The sequence below is a fragment of the Protopterus annectens genome, chromosome 3.part1 (assembly GCF_019279795.1).
Source record: "Protopterus annectens isolate FY-2018-M chromosome 3.part1, PAN1.0, whole genome shotgun sequence".
NCBI lineage: Eukaryota > Metazoa > Chordata > Ceratodontiformes > Protopteridae > Protopterus > Protopterus annectens.
The window spans coordinates 1,824,593,183-1,824,608,691 of NC_056732.1; the positions used below are offsets into that span (position 1 = coordinate 1,824,593,183).

Here is a 15,509-nt window from a genome sequence, read left to right on the forward strand (position 1 = left end):
GTGCAATGACTGCAACAGTGAATACACTCAAACATCTACATTTATGGTAGGTACCCAACTGTACTTTTGTGTTTATGAAACCACTGAGTTGATACATATACCTGTGGGTGTGGGAGCTTGCTCTTCACTTGGAGGGTGCAGGGGTGTGGCTTATACCCCTGCAAAACCACTTTTATTATAGGTTTTGCATTTATTAAAAAGTGTTTTTTTTTTTTTATGTTTGTGTACTTTGATTCTTTTGCCATCCAGGTATTTTACAAGGTGTATCACTGGATGTAGTTGTACTTCAAGTCAGTGCCTGTGATCTTCCTAATTTTCTCAGTGTCCTTACTGTATCTTGGCAATTTTTATACCTAACATTGGAGGCTCCCTCCTACACCTTTACCTAGGTATTGTCTGTTGTGCAATGGACAAGTCTTTTGGCCTCATATCCAGACTTTCTGGGCACAGACATGTTAGTGGCCACCTCAGTCAACCAAAAAGGAATTTAAGATGACATGGTCTGTTCCTTCTTTTGTACCATACATCCTTCTAATGTCTCTCTAGAACATGAAAAGTCAGTACCCTCAAAGGTGGTGGTCAGCGGGCTAATGTCAGGCTAAGCTATTTGATGTTTTCCTGTTGTATACCCATTTATTATGAATTATATCACAGCAGTGATTCTTGCAGTTTTATCATGAGTTTGCTGATGTTACTGTGCTGTTTTTTGCTGGTGACTTAGTTTTTATTGACACTGTACGCAAAAACAGATTATTTTTACTAAAATAAGAAATTAAGGCAGGTTTATTGAACTATGTACTGCTACAAAATTCATTTTTAACACTTTGAGTAGGAAAATAAGTCTCCAACACAGATAATCATTTTTCTTATATATTAATTTATATTTTAAGTCAACAGGAATGCAGATTTCAGTGAGATTCAGAGTCGTCAGTCATCGTATGGGAAATATCGAAATTCCAAATGTCAGAAAGCTTTGCCAGATAACCTGTCTTGTAGAAGGCATGACCTGGTAGAGACTGCAAACCAGTACCATAGCTGTGGGGACAGCGCTGATGGTTATATCAGGATAAATGAACTGCAGTTACATCTGGAAACTCTTGGACAGGAAACACCACGCAAATGGCTTAATTGCAGTGTGTTCAACCTTCGTAATGACCTCTTAGCTCACAGTAGCAAAAGTCAAGTGAATAGCTTGGAAACACATGAACAAAATTTCAGCAGAGAGAAACTACATGAAAAGACATATAAACTCAACACACATGTCATATGTAACGAGGATTTCACACTGAAACCAAACCTGGTAATGCATCAGTATGTCCACACTAAACAAAAACCTTATAAATGTGCTATATGTGACAAGGGTTTTGCAAAGAGAACTGACATGGTACAACATGAGTATGTACATACTAAAGAAAAATCATGTCAGTATGTTGTATGCGACAAGGACTTCACACCAAGGGATGATGTGATGTTACAGCACTATGCTATATCTGACAGGAATTTTGCACAGACAAGTAACACGATATTGCATCAGATATCCCATAGTGGGCAAAAGCCCTATAAGGGCACCATGTCTGATAACAGTTTTAATTACAAGGAGTTAGTGACAAAGCATCAGACCATCCACACTGGACAAAAACCATATCAATGTGCCACATGTGGCAAGGGTTTTACACAGAAGAGTAACTTAATGCAACATCAATATGTCCATTCTGAGCAAAAACCTTATAAATGCACCATGTGTGACAAGAGTTTTACACAGAAGAGTAACTTAATGCAACATCAGTATGTCCATTCTGAGCAAAAACCTTATAAATGCAACATATGTGACAAGAGTTTTACCCAGAAAAGTGCTTTGGCACATCATCAGAGCATCCACAGTGGGCAGAAACCATATAAATGTGCCACGTGTGGCAAGGGTTTTACACAGATCGGCAGCATGAGACGACACCAGTATGTCCACTCTGAGCAGAAACTCTGTAAATGCACCATGTGTAACAAGAGCTTTAGACAGAAGAATGCTGTGATAAGTCATCAGAGCGCTGTGATAAGTCATCAGAGCATCCATATGGGGCAGACACCATATAGGTGTGTATGTGACAAGGGTTTTGTAAAGAGAACTGACGTGGTACAACATGAGTATGTACATGCTGAAGAAAAATCATGTCAGTATGTTGTATGCGACAAGGACTTCACACCAAGGGATGATGTGATGCTACATCACTATGCTATATCTGACGGGAATTTTGCACAGACGAGTAACACGATATTGCATCAGATATCCCATAGTGGGCAAAAGCCCTATAAGGACACCATGTCTGACAACAGATTTAATTACAAGGAGTTAGTGACAAAGCATCAGACCATCCACACTGGACAAAAACCATATCAATGTGCCACATGTGGCAAGGGTTTTACTCAGAAGGGTAAATTAAGGCAACATCAGTATGTCCATTCTGAGCAAAAGCCTTGTAAATGCACCATGTGTGACAAGAGTTTTACACAGAAAACTGCTTTGGTAAGTCATCAGAGCACCCACAGCGGGCAGAAACCATACAAATGTGCCACATGTGGCAAGGATTTTACACAGAAGAGTAACTTAATGCAACATCAGTATGTCCATTCTGAGCAAAAACCTTATAAATGCACCATGTGTGACAAGAGTTTTACACAGAAAAGTGCTTTGGTAAATCATCAGAGCATCCACAGTGGGCAGAAACCATATAAATGTGCCACGTGTGGCAAGGGTTTTACACAGATCGGCAGCATGAGACGACACCAGTATGTCCACTCTGAGCAGAAACTCTATAAATGCACCATGTGTAACAAGAGCTTCAGACAGAAGAATGCTGTGATAAGTCATCAGAGCATCCATACGGGGCAGACACCGTATAGGTGCACCACATGTGGTAAGGGTTTTACACAGAAAAGTGCTATGCTGTATCACCAAAGCATCCACACTGGAGATAAACCGTATAAATGCACCACGTGTGATAAAAGTTTTAGGCAGAAGAGTGCTGTGATTAGTCATCAGAATATCCATACTGGACACAAACCCTACAAATGTGCCATATGTGGTAAGGAATTTATATATAGCAACAGCATGAGGCGGCATCAGATTGTTCACTCTGGCAGAAACTCTATAAATGCTCCATGTGTGTTAAGAGTTTTAAACAGAAGAGAGCTCTGGTAATTCATAAGTGTAGCAATACAAAGCATATCAGCATCAAGCAGCAATGGAAATGAAACCACAAGCAGATAAAAATCAGACAGCAACTGAATGTGCCAAAAAACGAAAGAATATAAGGTGAAGGACCAGATAAAAAGACAAGAAATGTGGAAAATCCATAAATATAGCTGCAAGTACAGAAAGCATCTGGAAGAACCTCATGTTGATCAAGAACAAATGCAGGAATGGTTACGGAGAGGCAAATTCAAACCAAGAAATGAAAAGTTAATATTGGTGGCACAAGTTAGTGGGCTATATACACACTGGTTTACAAAGTCCATTGAGCATGTGGGAGAAACAGACGAATGCAGATTTTGTAAAACAGAATTGGAAACAGTTGCACACCTCATTGTTGGTTGTGACATACTAATTGCAGAAGGACTGTATACTGACAGGCATAATAATGTGGCAAGACTATTGCACTGGGGACTGTGCAAACATTATGGTATTGAAGTGGCTGAAAAACAGTGGAAACGTGAGCCATAAAACATCATAGAAAATTATGAAGTTTACATCATATGGGATCACCCATTATGAACAGTTCAAAAGATATATGCTAGAAAACTGGATATAGTGGCCCATGAAAAGAAGACAAAAGTAGCATTGGTCATTGAAATCACCACACCCAGTGACTACAGTGCCGTGTGTACAGAGAAACACAAAGTCATAAAATGTCAGGATTTGCAGGCAGAAACGAGAGCAATGTGGAAGAAAGATACCCAAACAGTTCCAATAGTAGTAGGAGCAACAGGTCTTATAAAAAAGAATGTACAGTCATATTTAGATATGTTACCACTACATGTAACTCCATATGAATTGCAGGAGGAGTCATTACTGTGCACATTGCGGGTGCTGTGAAGAGCACTTCTGGCTGATATCAAAGATTGAAACAATACTAATTTCATGAACTTTAATCATACTTTGACTTAGGAAAAAGTTCCATTCCTGTCATGGTATTAGAAACCCAAAAGACTTGGAGAAATTAAAAAAGGCAGAAACCCTATAGGTGCACTAGCTGCGACAAGAGTTTTCTATTGAAGAGCAATTTGTTAAACCAGAGTGTTCACAGTGGACAGAAATCATATAAATGGGATACATGTGACAGTTTTGCAAGGAAAGATAACATGATACAGCATCAGATTAGTCACACTATGCAAAATCCATACAAGTGTAACATGCATGGAAATACCTATAGATGGAAAAGCAATATGTTATGGCATCAGAGTATCCATACTGGTCGTGAGCACTCAGACATAGTAAACAATGCAAAAAATAGAATAATAGCACAGAAATGGAAGGTACTGAAAAGTGAGCAGTTCAGTAGTACAGAAAGTAAGAATATTGAAAAGAAAGTGATAGATTAGCCAAAAAATGACGGCTTTGGATGGGATCCCCAGATACAAACAGTGTCTCAGTGCAATGGTTCACTAAAACAGGTAAATGTTTATGAAGAGACAGAATAAGTAAAGCAAAGTATCAGTAATGAGATTGGTTCGTTAAAATAATCGCATGGTCAAAAAGTACTAAGGAGCTAAAGCAAAGTATCAGCAGTAGAGATGATTTATCATAGGTTCATATTAGGCTATCTGCCCTGGGGCATTTATAAGCCTAGCCCGATTGTATTTGGCTTACGCCATCCCTTGATTTGAGTATACTGTGCCCTTTTTAAAGTTTAGTTTACTGTGCCTCTGTCTAATAGTGACATGGAAGTAATCCCTGGGACAAACCTACGATCCCCCATACACTCATCAAGACTCTTCTTGAAGAGAGTCAGTGAGGTGCTCTGCCTAACATGAATTGGAATTCTATTCCAGAGCGAAGGGAGTTTCTGGGTTATGAATCTGTCCCTCCAGCATGTTCTATTTATTTCTGTGCTGAGGTTCAAGTCCCTCGAGCGCGTGGCTCTAAGGGATTTAGATTTACTGAGGTGGAGCATGTCCATTAATTCTGGGTTGGACATAGCTTTATATGTCAGGCATAGATCGCCTCGAAGTAGGCGGTATGCAACTGAGTAGAGCTGGAGTTTTTTTTAACCAAGCAGCATATGGTATCTGTTTGAGTCCCTTGATCCTCCTGGTGAGGTACTTTTGGGGTCTTTCTAATTGCTGTAGGTGTCGGGTAAGGTACATCCCAAAGGGGGCATTGTATTCTATAATGGGCCTGATGAGGGATGAATAAAGGGGCACGATTACCTCTCTTGATCTAGATGTGAATCCTTTCATGATGAGGTGGGCTATGTAGAAGGTCTTTCTAACCACTTTTGGCAATGTGGTTGTCAAAGGAGAGATTGCTATCAACTTGGGTCCCCAGATCCCTAATTAGTTTCTCTGTACTTAATGGGTTACCACCTATGTGGTAATTTGTGGGCACATTGTTTTTGCCAAAGGGTATGACTATACACTTTTTGGCTTTTAGCTTTAGACCATGGCTCTGGCACCAGTTATCCACCTCTGCGAGACCTTTTTGAAGGATGTTTGTGTCAGCTGGAGATTTGATTATGGCGCCCAGTTTGCAGTCATCTGCGAACTTGGTGAGCCATAGTCCTCCCACGTTGGCCTGTACCTCAGAAAAGTAAATACCGAACAGGAGAGGTCCCAGGACAGACCCTTGTGGGACGCCACTTGTGACTGGTTTTGAGTCTGACATGGCTCCAGCAACTCTGTGGGTTCTGTCTTTGAGCCAGTTTGCGACCCATCTTGTAACATAGGGGTTTATATTTAGGCTGGGTAGCTTATCTATGATGCCCGAGTGGGGTATTGTGTCAAATGCCTTTGCGAGGTCCAGATAGGCTGTGTGGACTACCTTCCCTTCATCTATGGCCTTGGTGACTGTTTCGAAGAAGTCGACCAGGTTCAAAAGGCAGGATCTGTCCTTGACGAAGCCAAATTGGGTAGGATCTAGTGTCTGTAGGTCCTCAGTGTCTTTGTTTATGAGTTCCATGATGATCCTCTCCATAGCCTTGCATACTAGGCTAGTCAGGCTTATGGGGCGATAGTTTCCAAGGTCCGCAGAGGCGCCACCTTTGTGGAGTGGGACCACTGCTGCTGTACGCCATTCTTTAGGCACATATCCTGTAGTGAGGCTGAGATTGTACAGCAGTTTTACTTGAGGGATTAGTTCTTCTTGGAGTTCATGTAGGACGCAACCCGGGACACCATCTGGTCCCATGGAAGCAGTGTTTTTTGCTTTGGAGAGGGCAACCTTCACCCGAGCATCAGAGATGTTTTGGAGGCTGCACTCTGCCGAGATAGATACTTGCTCTTTTGGGGGGAGGGGGTGGAGAAGTTTGCACTGAACCTGTCTGCCAGGATATTGGCAATGTCTGTGGGTTCAGTGTATTTTTTGTCGTTTAGAATCAACTCAGAACAAGTCTGGGAGTTGCATCCCAGGTTCCTAACATAACTGGAAAAAGCCTTATGATTGTCTTTAGTGTCCTGTGCAATTTTTCTCTTGAAGTTGGCCTTGGAAGATTTTATGAGGGATCGTAATTTTTTGCTAGTACTGATCAGAGATGCCTTCCCTTTTAGGGATTTTGCTCTATCATGTAGTAGCTTCCTCCTTCTGTTGTACAGTTTATTTATGGCTGGGGTCCACCAGACTGGATGCCTGCCTTTGGATGATTGGGTCTTGATTTTGTTTGGGATAGCATGATCCATGCATTCCTGGAGATGTCCGTAGAATGCGTTTATATAGGATTCTGCAGTCTGGGCCGTAGTTTCCACTGGCCCTGGGGCCTTGAAGGTTTCCACTTCAGTTTTAAGAAGTGTGAAGTTCACTTTTGAGAAGTTTTTCACTGTGATCTTCTGGGCTGGGGGTGGAGTCGGGATGTGGATATCCAGTGAAATTAATTTATGGTCTGATCTTACCAATGAGGGATATACTTCTGGTATGGAGCATAGAGTCCCCATGTTGGTAATGATCAGGTCTAGTATGTTTTTCCCTCTTGTGGGAGTGGTGACTAGTTGTTCCATAGCATTTGAGTTTATAAATTCCAGGAACCTTTGGGCTAAGGTGCTGGGGCTTGAGTAATGCTCCCAGTCTATGTTTGGGTAGTTGAAGTCACCCAATATAATGGTGTTCGGAGAGATCTTCGTGTTCTCCAATGTTTTCAGGAAAGCCGAGTGGGATTCCTGACTTTGAGAGGGTGGTCTGTAGGATGCTATAAACTGAAAAGCAGTCTTGCCCACTGTCAGTTGCACATGGATGGTCTCCGATACTTTGTGCACTGCCACTAACCTGGAGGTATGGATATCCTTGATAAATATGGAAACTCCCCCTCCTTTTGTGGTTTGGTCCGGGTTTTGGGGCCAAAAAGCATGATATGAGGTATAACCTGGTAGTGCTGGGGTGCTGTCTGGAGCCTTGAACCAGGTTTCTGTCACTGCACAGATATCGATGTTCTCCATACTGAGGAGAGCTTCGAGTGCATGCATCTTGAGGTTAAGACGTCTGGCATTTAGCAGCATTACCCTTAGTTTCTTGTTCCTTGTGCTGTCTATGGAGGTGTGTTTGACTTTTGAGCCGTGCCTAAAAAAGGCACTATGGGGGTGGCAAGAGCCTTTGCCAATATCCGAAAGCCCAGGGGTGACAGGTGCAAGCCGTCCCTAGGGAAGCAATGTGGCTTGTCGAGCATGTCATCCCAGGCTGACAGACACTGGATCCCCTTTGAATGACACCAAAATTTTAGCCAATTGTTAAAATCGATCATTTTGTCTTTATACTGTGGCATCATTCTAGGTGAGGGTAAGATGCTGCTCAAGGTCAGGGTCATACCGGCCTGGGCTACATGATCAGAGAGCTCCTCTATGTCTCTTTTCATGTAGTCGAGGGAGGTACATCTCAGGTCATTCACATGACCTGAGTCATGTTTGTATTTGCTTTAGAGTGACCTGAGTGCTTGCGTTATGTGGCGGATCCTAGCGCCCGACAGGCAGCTCACTGTGACCTTCTCTTTATTCAGCCTGGTGAGCGGGACGTCAGTGTGTCTGACAATAGAGTCACCTACTACAAGGGTATCAGGTGTGTTATTCAGCCTTAAGGGCTGTGACTGCTTGGCACACTGACTTTGTGTGCTATGTGTTGTACGTGTTTTGTTTTGGGGTAGCGTTTGCTTGGATGTCTGCTTTGGAGGTCTCTGTTGCTTAGGTAGATTTTTATCAAACAACATTTCAGAAACTCTGGAGCATCATCAATTAAAAAAGATATTAACATGCAAAGGGAGAAAATATTTGATAAAATCTTAACCAAGAAGATAGTGATTTAAGAGGAGACTTGTTGGGGTTAACATCGAGAATACTAAATGGATAAAGGATGTAAAAGGAAAAAAACAGGAAATTCTTGTTGAGAATGTGGAATGGAATGAAGTAACCATCACTGAGATGATGACAATGTTATTAAGGCTTCCATCTGGAAGACTCCAGGTCCTGATGTTGTATCCAACCTCTGGCTAAAGGTATCCACATATTTGCAATGTGATTTAGCCTTTAGTAAAAACTGCGGGCATACACACCCTGATTAGGTTCATAGATGTTTACTAGACTAATGACCATAAGGGTCTTTTTAAGCCAAGCCATGCATCCCAAATCTCTGACAAGTTCTGATACCCTTAATAAGTGTAAGCAGGGGCTTGGGAGATGAAACATTTACAAGCAGGGGCCTAGGAGATGAACCATTTACAGGTAGCCTGTGTCCATTACAGACATAGGTGCCAAATCAGGGATGAACTTCCTGTTTCCCATCCAATTGTCCAAGTTGCACTTGAATTGGGTTAGGGAGGAACTCTGCTTCACATGGATGGGGAGCCTGTTCCAAAGATGGGTTAGTCTTTGGGATACATGCCTGTCTCTACAGCAGGTCCTATTTATATCACTGCAGGGTTTATGTCTTTAGAACGGGTAATTCTGGTGCTGTTTGTTCTGTGGATATGCAGGAGGTCCATCAGAGTGGGATCTGACAAGGAACTGTATGCCAGGCATAGATCTCCTCTCAAAAGCCTGTAGGAGACAGAATACAGGGATAGGGCCTTGAGGCGATCTGCTTGCACCATGTATTCTTTTAGTGAGGAGCCTCTGTTGACATTCCAGTTGTTGGACATGCATGGTTAGGTACATACCAAAGGGGGCATTTTACTCAATGATAGGTCTGATGAATGCTGAATACAGTGGAATAATGACTTCCTTGGACTTAGATGCCATACCTTTGTTTAAAAGTTGCGCAACATAGAATGATTTCTTCATTACAGACGCATGATGGTCAAACACTACATTACTGTCTATGTGTGTCCGTAAGTCCCTGACTACTGGGTCATCTCTAAGGGATTTGTTGTCAATATGATAGTTACCAGGGGTGGATGATTTCCTAAAGGATGCATTTCTTGGCATTTAGTTTTAGTCTATGGCTCTGACACCAGTTGTTTGTCTGTATCAGCCCTTCCTGGAGAACATTTGTGCCGGTGTGGGATTCAGAGATGGCTCCTAATTTGCAATCATCTGCAAATTTAGTCAGACAGAGACCATTGACATTGGCTGTGACTTCAGAGAACTAAATGCCTAAAAGGAGCAGGACTAATCCCTGAGGGACTCCACTTGCAACTGGCCTCTTTGTAGTGGTGGACTTCCCAATTCTAACTTCCTGGGTCATGCCTGTAAGCCAGTGGGCTATCCACCAGATGACATTCGGGTTTGTAACTAACCTCTTGAGTTTGTCAACAATGCCAAAGTGGGGTTTTGTGTCAAATGCCTTGGCCAGGTCAGAGTCGGAAGTCTGAACCATTTTGTCCTCATCCATTACTTTGGTGACCTTCTCAAAGTCCACTAGGTTGAGTAGGCATGACCTGCCCTTGCCAAAACCAAACTGGGTTGGGTCCAGTGTCTGGAGGTTTACTATATCACTATAGATCATTTTCATGATAATATGGTACCAGCCTGGCTAAAAATGGAGAAAATCATGCTTGTACGTAAAGTGAATCTTCAAATTAGCGTAAGAAGTATTATTGTCTTCTAACAACATATAAACTATTAACAGAAACTAATGCAGACAGTCTACTATCATCTGAATAAAAACTCAGTCATGGCAGTTGAATAGAAGGTGAATAGTTTGGAACTAAGTATCATCTTTTTACTAAACAAAGTTGCATTAGAGACCTGTAAAAGGGGTCGGAAAATCAGTATGAAATAGACAAATTGTAAAAAAAAAGAAGAAGGCATTCAATGCAATTCTATTTTTTTGGATTATGGTATGCTTACAGATGTATAAGATTCATTGTTTGTTGATAAATTGTATTGTAATTATTATGAAAAAGTGCCACTTTACAATTAGATTATGTAAAAGGAAAGATTTACTATCTAAGGCGGAAAAATGAATGTAAAATATTCCAGGGTGATTCATTGTCACATTACTGTTTGCTTTGCCCTCAGTCTGTTAAGTTTTTGTTCAACTGACGAGGTTGTGAGTATAGTCTGACTTTAAGAAAACTATCCTATTAAATGGCATCTTCTCTGCTTTTTTGTTGTTCTAAACCTGTATAGCTCATCTGACAATTGAAAGTAAGTTACAGATTGTTAGAACCTATTCAAATGGCATTAAAATGATATTTGGTTTTGACAAAAGTGCAAAACTACTGCTTATAGCAGGAAAACTGAATCATCTAGAAAACATCGGTCTTGGAGTGGATGGTGAGCTAAAACAGTTGGAACAAGTATTTAAATATCTGGAAGTAGATGAAGGGTCAGCAATCCAGTATGAAAAAAATGAGAACAAAGCTTAGTAAGGAGTATTTTAATAGACTGAAACTAGTACGAAAAGCCACTTTTACCCTCCCTATTCTAACTTCATCTTTGGCATGATCCACTGACCAGAAAAAGATCAGGAAAACAAGAATAGTGCTTTATGTCACCAAATTACATACAAAAAAGATTGTATATCCATTAGTCTGAAGGAGGTATGAGCTACCTTGAAACTGACTGCATGTGTATGTCATCAGTTGTAGGTGTGCATACATGTTTGATGATATCATCAGATCCAAACATAGTGAAGCTTGTAATCCGCGAAGAAGAGAAAAGTCATCTAAGACAACATCTCTGCTCAGGTTAGCTGAATCACTTAGGAAGGTAGCAGATAGGAAGTCAAACCAGAAGTGGACAAAAAAACAGCATCATGAACTGATGTAAATAAAGAGAAAGACTATAAAAAATGTGACCTGGAAAAAAGAAGAGAAAACTGGAAAGCCCACAATTATAGTGGAAGTCACAGAGGACTGCTGTAACAGCCATATGTTGATAATGAACTAATGCAGTTGTGTTGAGGGGGGGGTAATGTTAAACTAGAAGTTGAAACGTTAATAATTGCAGCTCAAGACAGAAGAAAACATAACGTGATGGTTCAAAACTCTATAGAAAAGGTAGGAGATTTATTTATTATTTATTTTGCATTTGTTTACCGGGAAAGTCGGACTGGACATAGGTCCTTTTTTAGCAGATGCCCAGGGAGAAAAGCTCCAGTTACAGTAAATTAGAGTTTAACAAACATGTAAAAAATATACAGAAGTATCAATTACAGACAGAAGTTAACAAGCAAACAAACATTTAGGCATTACTTCATTGATAGCAAGTAACAGATACATAATGGTGGAAAATACAATTCTTTAGCTAGAAAGGATGCACATTATAGTTCATAATGAGTAGAATACAATTAAATAATACAGAAGGCTATTTTCAAGGACAATAAATTGCAAGGATACTAAGGGAGGCCTTTCCTGGAGAGTTGCAAGAACATAGCCAGGTATCTGTTGTGTGTGACCTAAGAAGCTTTTTAAATTGAAAGATGGAGCTATTTGAAGTTACTCGGGATGGCAGCTTATTCCATATTTTAGGAATATAGTTAGAAAAGAGAGAATTTCCAGGTAAGTTGTTGGCTTTGGTGGTATGTAGAAGGTGTTGGTTGCTGCAATGAAAAGATCAAGAAGTGGTATATGGATGTATAATATTTTGAAGAGCAGGGTTTTATCAGGTTGGTAGAGAATTTTGTATGCAAAGATTAGTGGTTTAAAATACAGAAGCTGGGGAAGTTCAAGCCAATTTAGTTGTTTAACAGATGTACAGTGATGTGACCTATAGGCTGCACCAGTAACAAACATTGCTGTTTTATTATAGTAGGATTCCAGTTTGGTTAAGTCATTTTTGCAGAGGTTGGTTAGTATTAGGACTTTCCCAGTCAACAAATGTTAAATAAAAAAATAAAAAAAACTTAGGGAGGCATAGAGGAGGGTAGATAAGAGGTATGTATGTGCTATAGCTTTTGTGTTTCCTGTAAGAATTTGTTTGTTTCTGTACAGGAGACCTAGTTTCCTGTGGACCCTATTTATGGTTTGGGGTATGTGAATATCAAATTTCAAGTTATTGTCAATTTTGACACCAAGCAATTTAGTGTGAGTTATTGGGGAAATTATAAATGTATTTTTCAACAAGATAGAGTCTCTGATTCTCTGAAGTACAGGCCAACACAGAAGGTCTTTGGATAACAAAGTTCGCAGATGACTGCAAACTAGGAGCCATAATCAAAACTCCAAAAGATGTGGACATCCTACAAAAGGGGAACAAACCAAAGCCACTCAGGGTAGACCAAGTGAACGGATTAAACCATATACATTTGTACATCCAAAAGCAATCCAGCACAAAGGAAGGTAAAATAAGTAGGCTTTATTGTGGCAACTCCATCATGCAAACCGGTTTCGGCTAAGAATCAAGCCTTCTTCAGTGCAACAGAAAATTCAATTAGAGCACATCCTAGTGTTAGCTATTATATCACAAAATTTAAAGAGATACATTCAAAATAAATAAATGTGAAGCAGAACCACCAAAACAAAATTTAACTTAATTCATTAAGGCCAGCTCTAAATAAAGCTCCCAGCCTGGTGATTCAAGAGGATTCTATATTGTTTAGTATATCATGCCAACCTGCTTTGGAAGCTCTGTGCATTTGAATTTTATCTATTATGATAAACTTGAATTTCGAAGTTTTATGTGTGATGGTGTGTTTGTAAAGGGCGTTAGAAACTCTTTTATTTCTGATCTCACTTAAGTGTTCGCTTATGCGGTGTCTAAAGGGTCTAGATGCTTGTCCCACATAGAAAGATGAACACGTGCAGGTAGCTAAATAAATTAACCAGTCACTGCTGCAGTTACCAAAAACTCTGATCTGGTACACTTTAGAAGTGTTACAACTAGTAAATTCTTTGCTTTTAAAGATATGTGTACATGCACTGCAGTGACCACAGGGAACACAGCCTACTAAAGAGTCACCAAATAGTGTTTTCTGCATTGGGATGGGTGGGTTGTGGCATTTGTAATGGGTAAGATGTGAGTTGATAGTTCTACCTCTACGGTAGGAAAAAGCACATCTATCTTGTAGTATTCCATTTAAATGTTCATGCGCACGTAGAATATCCCAATGATTGTTGATGATATCCCTAAATCTTGGAGTGTTACTTCCAAATGTAGTGACTAGTCTAATTGGTTGGGATATCTGTGTATTGTGTCCAGTGGTACCATGTTGGTATTCCAAAAGTTGTGATCTCTGCATACGGTTAACCTGGGTTACAGGTTCTGGGTTACAGTTTGGGTAATGCAATCTTTGTTATAACCTCTAGTTATCAGCCTGTTTGTTAGATCTTGTTGACACTCCTGGTGAGATTGTTCAGAAGAGCATATACGCTTAATACGTAAGAATTGGGACTTTGGGATGTTGTTGATAATATGGCAGGGATGATGACTGGAGGCATGAAGTAAGGTGTTGTATTTTGGAAATTTTCTGTGTACCCGAGTTTCCAATGTATGGTCTTCTTGTCGAGTAACAATGACATCCAAAAAGATTATTTGTTGATATTCAATATTTAGAGTGAAATGAATATCCCATCTATTACTGTTGAGATATGTAACAAATTCATGTACAAATGTCGCATCACCCCGCTATACCATCCAACAATCATCCAGATATCGTCTACAAATATCTAGCTTGTCTAAGAAAGAGTTATTGTTGGTATCATAGATAAACCGCTCTTCAAAAAAACCCATGAATAAGTCAGCATAAATGGGAGCAAAGGATGCTCCCATGGCTGTGCCTCTAACCTGCCAATAGGACTGGCCATCAAAGTAAAAAAATTATTGAAACCTGCCAATAGGACTGGCCATCAAAGTAAAAAATGTTTTTAGTTAAAACAAATTCTGTTATCTTGAGTAGAAAATTATTGAAACCCGGAGTGTATAATTGGGATTTCTCTAACCAGTATTTGATGGCCTGTAATCCAGCACCATGTGGTATGCTGGTGTAGAGGGAGGTGACATCCAGTGTGCAGAGAAACCAGTCTGGTTCCAATTGTGTATCACAAATGATATTCAAAAACTCAGTGGTGTCTTTGAGTCTGGACCTAACCATGGACAATAATGGTTGTCATGCATCCAAAAACCGAACACACAGCAACAACAGTAGTCCAACGCCCGTGAGACATAAAAAGTCCTCAAACAGGAGAAAAGTTAAAGTCAAAGGTAACCCCATATGAACTGCAGCAAGGGCAGTTCTGGGTACAGTATAGATGCTTTGAAGAACATTATTGGTAATTACCAAAGATTGAAACAAAACTGATTTTGTGAACTTTAATTATGCTCTGACTTCAAAAATGGGGTCTGTTCCTGTTTAGGGTTCAAAAATATAAACACTTTGAGATGTTAAAGGCAGAGTAATATAATACCATGCATTAACTTCTTTTCTTAAAATAAGTTATGTGCAGGAAATGATGCAACCTGGGTCTAGAATCATCTAGATAAAGCACTATCAGGGTGACAAATAGAAATGGCATTTAAGAAAATCAAGTGGAGCTAAAGATAATAATTTCCTAAAGAGGCCTTGATGAAGAACTGTAAAAAGGCAAGGAGTCTCAGTATGGCATGGCTAGATTACAAAAAAAAAAATTGACAGCATGCCATGCTCCTGGATTATAGGATGCTTATGGATATGTAGAATTCATCATGCAGTGACAAATTGTATTGAGTTTACTAGAAAAAAAATGGCACTCTGGAATATTCTTCTTTAGATTTTTCTGTCTGAATAGTATTTTACCTTTTTTTATGAATCAGCTATAAAGTTGTCACTTCTTAATAATAATTGCAATATAATTTGTCAATGAGCAAAACACAAAAAGAGCAAAATTACTATGCAGGACATAAGAAGAAGATGGAGAATACACATTAATACACCAATGCGATTCTTTCTCACCACTGCTGTTGTG

At 40.0% G+C, this 15,509-nt stretch overlaps 2 protein-coding genes across 2 annotated transcripts in view; both read left to right on the forward strand.

The window, feature by feature from the left end:
* The first annotated feature begins 1,774 nt into the window (after positions 1-1,774).
* On the forward strand, positions 1,775-10,994 carry LOC122797889 (zinc finger protein OZF-like). The gene is made up of 2 exons (XM_044066407.1): positions 1,775-3,077; positions 10,756-10,994. The coding sequence occupies exons 1-2, from the start codon at positions 1,775-1,777 to the stop codon at positions 10,992-10,994; spliced, it is 1,542 nt and encodes a 513-aa protein (XP_043922342.1).
* A 239-nt stretch (positions 10,995-11,233) lies between these two features.
* Positions 11,234-15,509, forward strand: part of LOC122797890 (zinc finger protein 883-like) — a 78,730-nt gene continuing 74,454 nt past the window's right edge. The window contains exon 1 of the mRNA XM_044066408.1: positions 11,234-11,315. Within this exon, the coding sequence (XP_043922343.1) occupies positions 11,234-11,315 (82 nt within the window). The remainder of the gene's footprint in view (positions 11,316-15,509) is intronic.